The following is a 12,845-nucleotide window of genomic DNA, read 5'->3' as shown; positions in this document are numbered from 1 at the left end:
CAGATTCAACAGAAGAACGAACATACAAACATAATAATAAACACTGTTACAACAACAACAACTACTTTATCAGCAAAAAAATATATAACAAATTGAAATTTATCACCGTCGATGTACCGCAATAGAGTTTACTTCCCCCGCTCTCCGCATTTTGATTTTGTTTCATCTTATAAAATGTATTTCTATTATCTCCTCAACACCAGTTCAGATTTCGATATGGACTCCAACTTTACGAATTTCTTGTTCGTAAATTATTTTCAATTTTATAAAAAGTAATGGAAATTTATACTCTTTTATTTCGGGAAGAAATAATATCGCTACGTAGGGATCTATAAATCGACTTGCTTTTTAGGGATCTCTAGAGAATCAAATGTAACGAAAGTCCATATTTACATTAGACAATTTTCCTTGCGGCAATTGTCAGTTTGAAGGAGGAGAAGGAGACTTTTTCAGGAAAATATAATTTATGCGTTATTAATTTATTTTTAAGTTATATGCTCTGTTCCAGAACCTGGAAGAAGCTACTACTTTTTACTACGATAACAATTTTTCCTTTATGTTATGGAAAAAAATAGTAAAAATTAGTAGATTCTTGCAGTACTGGAATATACCAATAACATTTTCTTTCCAAAAGTCATTTTTTTTTTCTTTTCAGATTCCTGTTCCTTTTCTTTTCGGACTTTTTGTTCAAATTTCGAGAAGCGAGATTGGATTGTTTTCATTCTATGTCAGATTTAGAGAAGACAAGGGAATTTTTATAATACCAAAGAGTGCAGTCCGATTCTATTTTGAGCTCGGTGATTGGGGCTTCCTTTTTATTGCAGTGTCTGAACGACGTTTCGAGCTAAGTACCACACCAATTGTTTAGAAGTCGTACTTGTATGATATACAGGAAATGTAAGACAACGTTACGACGAGAGTTTTAACAACTTTGGTCGTGATTTGGAAAAACTGTTATCGTAGTAAACATGTGTAGATTCCTGCAGGTTCTGGAACAGGCACCTTATATAGCTTTAAACATATTTAGATCAATAAAAGAGAATATAAAGGTGTGTAAATAAAAAACACAAACATCATCTTTATTGGATCGATGAAAAGGGTTCAAATGCTGATGAAAAGATCGGATCTTTCGCGACTTCCTTTGCGAGTCTTTCACGACTTCGTTTGAACCAATGCAAAAGATGACATGAAATTACGTCATCGCACAGAACCCCTTCCTTCAAATTTAGCTTTGTTATCACCATATAAACATTGCAATGTTTTTATGAGTGTATGACTAAAAAAACAGCTTTCTTTTGTTTCCCTAGGGGGAAACCTGTAACCCCTATAGGGCGCGTCCCCAGGTGGCGGATAGGGGAATGCTTCCCAGATATGGGTGGTAGGACGGAAATCAAATACGTCCCGCGGACCAACAGGTAGCTGCGTCTGCCTTAAATTAAGCGGCAGCAAACAGCGTCTGTACTCCATTGGAGCGGCTGAGTATGTAGACGGAAAACTATAAACCCATCAGAAGGCAAGGGGAAACCACTGATGTATTCCCTCCCTAGAAAACCATACAATTATGAACAATGAATCAAATACACGGCCCTTAGTCTCCGGCAATACAAGGGTGCTAAGAATCCCCGGAGGTAAAACAAAAAGAAAGCTAAATATCGGTACCTGGAATGTAAGAAGTCTCTACGAACCAGCCAACACAATAAACGAAATGAACCATTACAACATAGACATATTGGGTGTAAGTGAAACATGGTGGCCTGATAATGGCGAGTTTACATCTAACAACACAAAGGTATACCACTCTGGCAATCAAAATAACAACCACCGGAATGGAGTTGGAATCATAGTAAAAAAGAATATTGCGAATTCTGTAATTGAATTTATACCAAAATCAGATAGAACAATGCTCATAAAAATAGAAGCAAAGCCTATGAATATAAACATAATACAAGCATACGCGCCAACTGCAGATAAAAGTGATGAAGAAATTGAAGCATTCTATGACGAAATCACATATTTATTGAAAACTACAAAATCCCATGAGATAAATATTATCCAAGGTGACTTTAACGCAAAAGTTGGAGAAGAAGCTGTACCTAGTGTAACGGGAAAATACGGACTTGGAGATCGAAATGAAAGAGGGGACAGGCTGATTCAATTCTGCCAAGAATATAAAATGAAAATAACAAACACATTTTTCTGTCTTCCCAAAAGAAGACTCCAAAAGATCGAAAAGACAACATTGTGAGAAATCAAATAGATTATATAATCATAAATAAACGGTTTTTCTCATGCATAAAGAAAACATCCACTTATCCAGGAGCTGACGTGCCATCCGACCATAATCTTTTATTAGCGAATATGTGTTGCAGAATATCCCTAGCAAGGAAAACGGTTCGGCGAAGGAAATTTGCTGTGGAGAAACTTGATAACCATAATACACTCGCAGTTGTGAAACAACGTATAAATCGTGAATTAGACCATACCCAGCAAAATGTTTGTAGCCAAAGAAGTAGTTAAATCATGAGTGCAAGTGATTCCGGACTACATCTTTTTACGTGAAAGAAGTCATGATTTTTACAAGGGCATGGTGCAGTGAGGATACTGTCTAATTTACTTCTTAAGCACACATTTTGCATTAGTTCTTTGTAGCAAATAAATCACAACAACATATGATTCAACTACTTCTTTGGCTACAAACAAAGATGTAGTTCGAAATCACTTTTATTATTTTTTGTATACAAATTTCTTTTTATAGATGCAAACATATTGCTGTTATCATAATTAACAAGAAACAAATTAAGTTCTTTGTCTTTTTAAGTTTTTTTTTTTGCAAAATTTTGAAATTTCTAAAATGTGAAAAATTTATGAAATGGATTCAAATCGGACATTGTCAAAATGTGAAGAACGGACTGCATTTTTCATGACTCTGCGTGGACTGCTTCAAAAAAAGCTATTCAATCACTACTTCACAAGGAACAACTTCAAATAAATTTTGCTGGGTATAAACAGGGAGGAAGTAGAGAACATATGGAGTTCTATCAAAAATACATTAAAAAATATTGCCAGCAATAACCTAGGAAACTACAAAAAACCTAAAAATAAAGAATGGATGACAAACGACATACTTATACTGATGGAAGAGCACCGAAAATATAAACACACAAATTATGAAATATATTTTGAGCTTAAAAGAGAAATTCAATCGGCAATACGAACCGCAAAAATTGAGCATTTAAACAAGCAATGTCAGGAAATTGAACGTCTGCAGGAGCTTCATGACGACTTCGATTTACATAAACGACTTAAAGAAGCCTCAGGAGTATATTACAAATCAATACCGAAAATACTATATATTAACAACAAAGCTGTTTTTGAGACAAATGAAAAAATAATAATATGGAGTGAATACATAAAACAAACATTTACTGACAGTAACCGATCAAACAACGTTTCGGCTAACCAACAACCACTCACAGGGAACCCAATATCTAAAACTGAGGTGGAATCTGCAATAAAATTATTACGTAATAAAAAATCTTGTGGGCCAGACGAAATTCCTTCCGAATTACTTAAATTAATAGACGACGAAAACATACAGCTTTTAGTATTGCTTTTTAACTACATTTACGACTCAGGCAGATACCCCCAAGACTGGCTGAAATCTACTTTCATCACGATTCCGAAGAAAAACCACCCTAGACAATGTACCGATTACAGACTAATAAGTTTGATGAGCCACGCTCTCAAAATATTTCTAAGAATTATACATTCCAGAATATATAAAAAATGTGAAGAATACATGGGGCTATCGCAATTTGGATTTAAAGAAGGCATGGGTACGAGAGAAGCCCTACTCTCTATACAAGTTTTAATACAGAAATGTAGAAATGTACAAAAGGACGTATACATTTGTTTTGTGGATTATGAAAAGGCCTTCGATACCGTACAGCATGACAAAATGGTGGAAATCCTCATTTCTATTGGCATCCAAGGAAAGGAATTACAATGCATCAAGGAACTATATTGGAACCAAACAGCACAAGTCGACATTAATGGAGAACTTACCGACTCCATTGCAATATCGAGAGGAGTTAGACAGGGCTGCATACTATCACCATTACTATTTAATATTTACGCCGAAAGAATTTTTCAAGAATCAGTCTCTAACGTTCGTAAAGGCATATATATTGGTGGAACATTCGTCAACAACATCAGATATGCAGATGATACCACGTTAATTGCAAGTAGCCTGTCAGAATTACAATTCCTTCTGAATCGTCTAAATATCTGTAGCGAAAAGTATGGGTTAAAGATCAACATCCCAAAAACTAAATATATGAATATATCCAAGTCCAGAAACCAAGAAACAACCGAATTATAAATAAATAATGTACATATAGATAAAGTACAGACCTTTAAATATCTCGGCGTCAAAATAAATGAAAACTGGGACAACACAAAAGAAATACGATGCAGAATAGAAATGGCAAGAGCTACATTTTTCAAATACAAAAATGTCTTATGTAGTCATGATATAAACATGGAAACAAAAATTCGATTTGTTAAAACTTATCTCTGGTCGGTCTTGCTGTACGCCTCAGAAGTATGGACGTTAAAAGCCGTTGACATAAAGAAACTGGAATCTTTTGAAACGTGGATTTATCGACGTATCCTAAAAATCCCATGGACACATTTGATACCCAATTCAGTAGTTCTGACAAGGGTTAATCGAGAACGTGAACTCATTACGACAATAAAAAGAAGAAAAGTGTCATATCTTGGACATATAATGAGGAACCGAAAATACAAGCTGCTCCAAACCATAATCGGTGGAACGATAGAAGGGAAGCCATCCAGAGGACGGAAAGAAACATCATGGATTGACAATATACTGAAATGGACCGGCATTGGAAATCTCTCAATCCTACTGAGTGAAGCCAGAAATAGAGAAGCTTTTATGGAGATCACTAATAATATATGAATATACCTTAATATTTGTAACAAATAATGATATATAATTGTATTGGTCGCTTATATTCGAGATCGAATATGCAAATAAAGAAGAAGTACAAATAAGTACTGTGCATGTGTTTGGCAACTGTCGCATGACTTATGGGTCGATTCCGTATTGCGACAAGAGTCGTGTCGCGTTGCTAGATGCAATTTTTACATTACGTATAGCAACATTCGCCTTACGCTGTCAAATTTTGCCGCCATAACGTTCATTTCAGTTCAACAAATTAGCTGTCGCCGGGCATTTTTACAAATGAATAAAAAAGAGAAATTGAAACGTAATTAACATTTTCATTTATTTTAAGTTATTTTGCTTAATATTGTATATGTTATTGGTGTTTCATTACTTATAATGGTAAAACAAAAAAAAAAAAAAAAACAGGAATTTGAAACGATGCACTATAGGTAATTTGCTCTGTTCTTGAGGCTAAAATTAATAAAAGCGGAATTAAAGGATTTTTTAACTTTTTAAATTGTTTATGTGTAGAAATGTGATAAAACAAAGATTTTTACAACGGTTATAAGCAACTACGTATATAACGAACAAAGCTATTTTTTCCAATGCCGTTTTTATTAGTATTCCTATACACAACAAACTGTTGAAAACGATCACGGTAGTAAGTAACAAAAATGTTGTCGCAGCGAGTAGATTTTCTAACGAATTGTTACTACAGTTTTGTATATTTTTTTAATAAAGACGAGTTTAGTACTACTTTAAAGCGTATCAATGATTAATATATAAAAGAGAGAAAATAAAGCTTACTACTGCCGCACCGTTTATAGAAAACCACGGATGTACCCAACAATTTTTCGCCATTATTTATTTTACTTGGAATGAAATTGTAAACAACAATTTTTTTACATTTATTACATATTTATTTCCTCAAACCAGACTTCCACAATTTTAAGACTTTTTATTGAGAAGTAACCTAATAAAATCTAATAAATATCAAAAAAGGGCAAAATCGGGTTTTGAAACCTAGCAATACCAATGCAGAAGACTTTCAGTAATGTGTTCTATGTGGCAAAATCACGACCAAACACGCCCAATTTCGAATAAGTCTATATGAAGTGAGTTTAAAAAAATAAAATATTTATTTCTGACTTTTTGTTTTTTTTTGGTCGCTATTCAAAATGCTTAAGCTATATTATATATTAAATAAATTCCTCTCGCAATTGCCAATCTATTCCATTTTACATATATTTATGTTTGGTTTATTTTTCCGCGGTTTTAAATACATTGAAATATGCCTTACAATATATATTTTTTTAGTTCTTCTTCGAAATTCTCACTTTGACTGCAATGTAAACCGCGCTAATGACGCTATTTTGAAAAATATCATTTATATTAATAAATTTTGACATGATCTTTTTTCAATGCCAACAAAAAAATTATTATTATTAAAATTTGCAAAATCGACTTTTTGCCTCAAAAACTGGGCAAATTACCTATAGTGCGATGGTTGAAAAAATGGAAGCCCACCCAAACGTAGCTCGTGGAGTCAGGCTTTTTGGCGAAACTGAGGCCACTTTTAAAGGGTTATGGAAGGATGTTGCGGAGCAATTAAATAGTTGTGGTCCACCAACCCGTACACCAGATGAATGGCGCAGAGTGTGGATTCGTTTTAAAGATAAAATCAAGAGAAAATTAGCTAATATGTAATAAGAACACCGCTACTACACCAACTTTTACACAATTTGCAACACTTGACTTAATACACTGACAATGTGGTTTGAGGCATACCGAGGTAAAAGTCATTTGATGACACGAAAAAGGTCATCAAAGAGATTGGAGAACAAATTTTAGTGACATCGGCTGACAAAGGCAATAAAACCGTTATATTATATAGAGAGGAATATACACAAAAACTAAACACATTATTAGAAGATAAATCAACATACAAATTAATTAGAAAAGATCCGACACCAAAACTTCAACGACAGAACAACAACATTGTAGCCGAACTACAAAAGAAGAACATTATAACAAAGTGGGAAAAATCAAAACTGACAAGCATTGCCGCAGCAGCATCTGACATCTATGGATTACCAATGATACACAAGGACAACATTGCTCTAAGACCAATAGCTTCATCTGTCAATGTTCCATGCTACAACTTAGCCCAATACATTGGTAAGACGCTTAAAACGTTAATCTCACCGACGTATAATATAAAAAATAGCATCAATCTAAAAGAGAAAATAAAAGACATCCAATTGGATGAGGATGACATTATCGTATCCTTTGATGTAATATCATTGTTCACCAATATCCCGACACATCTCGCAATAAAAAATATTATGGAAAAATGGAAAACACTTCAGGAATATACGAAAATCCCAAAACAAACGTTTTTAAATATTTTAAACTTTGTCTCAAAAGACAACAATTATTTCAAATGCAATAACAAATTTTATTTAGATATGTTAATTATACGAGAAGAAAGAAAATTACTAACCGAATGGTATACAAAAGACGTTTCCTCAGGTCGAATAATAAATTTTCATTCGACTCAACCAATGAATATGAAAATCAACACAACAAAAAGTATTCTAAACAAAATATTATACATGACTGATGAACAATTTAAAAGCAAAAATATTAAAAAATACTCCGAAAACCTCAAGAAAAATAGTTACCCGCCCCACCTAATAAGGAAAATAATAAACAACTACAAACTCAATGAAAACAAAAGTATGAAAAAACTTAATGAACCGAACGAACAAATTTTGGTGAGTGCACCGTACCTGCCATATTTAACAGAAACAAAAAACCAATTTGACGATGCAAACGATATTCAAACGCACAAAAACAAAAGAAGATAAACTGAAGCAACACAACGTAGTCTATGAAATCACATGCAAAGGCAACGAGAACGAAAAATGCGGGAAAGTTTATGTAGGCACTACCAAACGTATGCTAGGTGTGAGAATAGGAGAACACCAAAATGATATCAACAAAGGAACAGCAAAAACAGCGCTGTCACAACACACAATGGAAAATGGCCACATCGCTGATCTCTCAAACGTCAAAATATTAGATAGAGAAAAAAGAGAAAATAAAAGATTTACATTGGAAAGCCTACGAATACAAAAAAAGGATTGTAAGATCATTAAATACAAAAGAAGATAAAGACAATACTAAACTTCAGTATTCTATTGCAATTATTTAGAAACGGTTCTGTGATTTAGCTTAAGTTTAACTGTGATTTATATTTTGATTATTTATTATTTTGATTAAATGTTGTGGAGTCCCGTTTTTGATAATAATAAGAAATAAATAAAAATGCAAAACAGATAATGTAAGTTAAAGTTAAGTTGATTATGTCACAAAACAAAAATCTAATTAAAAACAATTCTCATTTGTTACTAGAATTAAATAAAGAAAAGCTCTTGAAAAAGTTGGAAACAAGCCAACGAAACTTTGAGCAGAAGATGAAATAAATTCGTTTGGTGTTTATCAATAGTTTGCCTTCTTGTGATTTCTTTTGTTTTATTATTATTAAAAAAATCTGACCAAAAAAGCCCAATAACAATTCCTAAAATTATTTTCATGATTTTTGGAAACAAAACATCTACTCACAATACATATGCAGTTCTAAAGGATTCGATTTTCCTCTTAAATGTCTTCTTATAGATGCTACGTTAAGTCATCATCATCATCAAAAAATAGTTCCACTGAGCTTATAATTTTAGAAAAATATTACTTTTGTTTACAATTTGTTCTGATATTTATTCAAAGCAAAACCAAAAAACGCCCCGCTATCGCTATCGCTTTACGTAGTACACATTTTAAATTTTGTCGAAGAGACGATTGACCCGCGACACGACTCGTATCGCAATACAGAATCGACCCATTATATATTTTGTTGTTGTTGGTAAATACAAAATTCTTAATTAAAATACGTTAATGTTTTCAAATATTATTAGTAGTTAGTTACTTACAATTAGCATTTAGAGGATTAGCAGTTAAAAAAGTAATTTGCATTGAATATTTGACAAAAATTCAAATATTTTATTTTTTGAAACTTTGCCTGTTAGGGCGAAGATCATTATTAATGATTTTTATTAATTTTCTCGTTTAGAGTTAAGCTTGATGATCGAAATTTTTTGCAAGTAAAAAAGGAAAGACAAAGACTCGAAATGCAAATGTTATACAATAACGGATATTTGGCCGTTGAATTATATTTCTCCATGACAAAGTTTTTTTGCAGAAAAAGCTATGGAGTAGATATGATGTAATGAAGAATTTTCTAAAAAATGCAAGAGTATGAATCGAAATAATTAGATCTACAATTTCGAGAATTAAGATGAATTATATATATGAAATTGTTTTTAGAGTAGCTATCGTATTTAGGTGGATTCTTTGTAATTATATAAATTGGCCTCAAATTATTTACAAAGCCACTAACAAAAAAAAAAAAAAAAAAAAAAAACAAATTCGCACTACAACGATTGGCAGCAAAATATAATGTAGAGTTTGTCAATTGTTTTAGTGCGTATTTGATTCACTAATTTGACAGTTAAAGATAAAAATAATTAAAGAAATATGCAAATCTTAGTGTAGATTTTATATTCCAAAAACTTTTGTTTATCTGCAAACAAAATGTTCACTAAAAGCTACTTATGAACTTACCAATGATTGGACAAGGAAATTTCGTTGGTGACGCAAGTCGCAAACGGTGTTAAATATTGAAACTTGATCTTCTTCTTCCAATTGTTGTAATAAAGAATCCAAAGCAACCATAGTTCCCGTCCGACCGACTCCGGCACTGCAATGTACTAATATTGGACCCCGTTGTACGGAGTAAACTGCATTAATATGACGGACAAATTTTATTAAAGCGTGTGGATGTTCAGGAGCCATAAAGTCTTTCCATACTAAATAGTGGTATTGAGTTATCTGCCTGCTTTCTTCTTCATCATCATTTAATGCATTTCTCTTGAATATGTCTAGTGTTCGTATTAAATAATCTCCCTGTTTCTTTTCGGAAACGAACTTGACTGTTATTTCTCCGTACTGCTTCAAATCCATAATTTTTTCCGGCCAATATCTAGCGCACTTAGTCTTATTGTACTCTTCAAGATTTGTCAGCATGACTATTATTTCGAGATGCTGTTCCCATATCATTCTCCAAAAATCATTTATTGTTGTTTCCATTGGCCCTTGTGCACATATGAATTTTTTTCGTTCTTTGTATCCTATTACAAAGTTTGCATTTATATAGTCGGAACCTTGTATTCCATTAACTTGTGAAAGTTTAACTCTGGTTTGATCATAGGCTTTTATGTCAGGGTAGCGATTCTTCGGGATGTTCTCTTTCATATCCGAGTTCTTAGTTGTTCGGTCGCTAAATCGATTTGGCAGCATTTCATACTCTCGCAAAAATCCATAGTCTGTATCTTTATGTCTATTTTTGTAAGCTACATACAAATCCGATTTATGAATAGGCCCTACATCCGTTATTTTTCCATTTGTTGTTCCAATAAAATGCCGGTGATTCCCAGAACGACCACCAAAGAGTACTCGACTAAAATTATATTTGTAAATGTTAACTATAATACGTATTGACAATTTGTTTTTTTACAAACCTTAAAGAATCTCTAAGACTTATGACTTCTTCCCCTCCTCCAGATCTTTTATCAGTAAATCGATAATAAACGAAGCAAAATATTAATAATATAATAAGGGCGATTCCAATTAATATAGCGAAAGGCATTATTATTAAATCTATTAATGTTATACCATCATCAGTATACATTTGTTCAGCTGTCAAACTGGGTGTTATAATTTCGAAGTAACTGCTATAAGCTCTTAGTACTGAGGAGTTATTGCGCACTGAAAAACACAAATTACAAACAAGACACGTATTTTATATTATACATTTATGACTATAATCAAAATAATTTTCACAACTGGCTTACATAAATTAAACGAAACTTATTTTATTCAATTCAATTTATTTATTTGCAATACTTTAAGCCTTTAAGGCCAATAACTCGTATTGTATACAGCAAAACATTAGTAAATACATTTCATATTCATACTTACATACTACTATTACAAATTAAAAAAAAAAATTAAAGAAATAATTAGTGAAATATGGCCTAAGTTTCGAGTGGCGAATAATAAGAAATATTATGACCATAACATAATGGGGATGTATTTACAAGAAGAAAAATATACAAATGCTGGGACGTTTCATCTTGCAATACGGACGTGTTTTCAATCGCTCCTCGTTAATACTCAATTAATCACCTCCCTGTATAAGCTAAACATTATATTAACGCAAAAACCAACATAGCATAGTGTTCACATATCGAAAACAATCGAATAATCACACATTATAGTGTCTGTGTTTCATATTCAGCAAAACAAAAAATAAAGAAAAACTTTGATATCTTATGCTTTGCTTTGTGCATAGTTTTTGCAACAACAAATCGTTTACCAAATTCGCAACAACAAATTATGATACCATTTTTGCAATAACAATTGTACTTGTAACAAACAATACGTCATCTCGCATTCTCTTTCTCTTGGCGCTTTCTGCATACATCATTCCGTTTTTTGCACTTTTCAGAAGTCACCTGTTTACAGGCTGAAACTTCCTTCGTTAATGATCAACATTGGTTCCTGAATCGGATAAGTTGATTGAATCACCCTGTTGTGAATCCGTTTCCTGTTGTTTCAAATCACCCTGTCAACTCTGTAACTTAATCAATGTTCGAAAATAAATATTACTATTTTGTAATTGACTTCATTAACAATACATACAATCGAATTAAAATGTCTTGTTTGAATAAAAATTGCAAAATAAAATCTGATACAGAAAGAATGATAACTTGTTGGCTATGTCACGAAAATTCCCACATTAAATGTAGTGACATTACTGGTCTAGTTACTGATGCCATTTCGAACAACAAGGGAGTTCATTGGTGCTGCGCAGATTGCAGAAAAAGAAAATATACCTGGAGATTCAAGATGAAATGGCTAAACTAACGAATCGAATAGATGACTTTGGGAAATTATTTGAAAATTATAAGTTGCTGGATAACCTAAAATCGCCGCAATCATCTCCGAAACGACGTAAGTCAGCCAGAAATGTAAACAAAGAGAAACGTGATGAAAATGAGAACAATGAGATCAATGCTCCGTCGTCTTCAAATCGCTCCTCTACTTTAACATCTAACATGTCATCACCAATTTTAAAGAACTCATATATTTCAAATAATGCCATGCCTTTAAACTGTCAGCCTACAAATGATTTATCAAACATGATGTCTGAAAATCTACCAATAACTTACGCAGGAACAGTCAACAATCCTCCTGCTCCCCTTTTGAGTGATGAACAACCTGGTATTATTACACTTAGAGCCATTCCACCGAAAAAAAGGTGTTTTTATTACGAGACTCGCAGCTGAAACTACAGTTGAATCTATTGACCTTTTCTTTAAATCTAAACTTGGTCAAACTACTGATATTTTAATTCACAAATTTAACTCCATTCAACAACGTTCTATTTCATCATTTAAAGTTACTGTCTCTGATAACATTTATAATCGGCTTATTGATCCTGATTTTTGGCCAGAATATACAGTTGTTCGTGAATATATATACAGGGAAAGACAAAGACCCGTTAATATTGGCTTCATACCTCAAAATAACGAAAATGTTTCAAAAAACTAAGTACTGTTAATAACGATGCTATTTCCATTGCCTATCAGAATGTGCGTGGTATTCGAACCAAAAATGCATCTGGAAAGCTTTACCTTTGATTATCATATCGTAGTAATGACAGAGACATGGTTAAATGAGACAATTATGAACTCAG

The 12,845-nt window shown here is 32.7% G+C and overlaps 1 protein-coding gene across 2 annotated transcripts in view; it reads right to left on the bottom strand.

Annotated features, from left to right (window-relative positions):
* Ptp69D (Protein tyrosine phosphatase 69D) overlaps positions 1 to 12,845 on the bottom strand; it is a 384,912-nt gene that overhangs the window by 132,336 nt on the left and 239,731 nt on the right. For both annotated transcript variants that reach the window (XR_012412347.1, XM_073981639.1), the window contains exons 5-6: positions 10,606 to 10,852; positions 9,650 to 10,544 (exon numbers count right to left, since the gene is read on the bottom strand). Coding sequence is in view for 1 of the 2 variants with exons in the window: in XM_073981639.1 (XP_073837740.1) it covers positions 9,650 to 10,544; positions 10,606 to 10,852 (1,142 nt within the window). In the remaining variant the exon portion in view is untranslated. The remainder of the gene's footprint in view (positions 1 to 9,649; positions 10,545 to 10,605; positions 10,853 to 12,845) is intronic.

Source organism: Musca autumnalis, unplaced genomic scaffold (genome assembly GCF_047663935.1).
Source record: "Musca autumnalis isolate F117 unplaced genomic scaffold, ASM4766393v1 scaffold_4, whole genome shotgun sequence".
Lineage (NCBI taxonomy): Eukaryota > Metazoa > Arthropoda > Insecta > Diptera > Muscidae > Musca > Musca autumnalis.
This window is presented reverse-complemented; position numbering and strand designations above follow the sequence as displayed.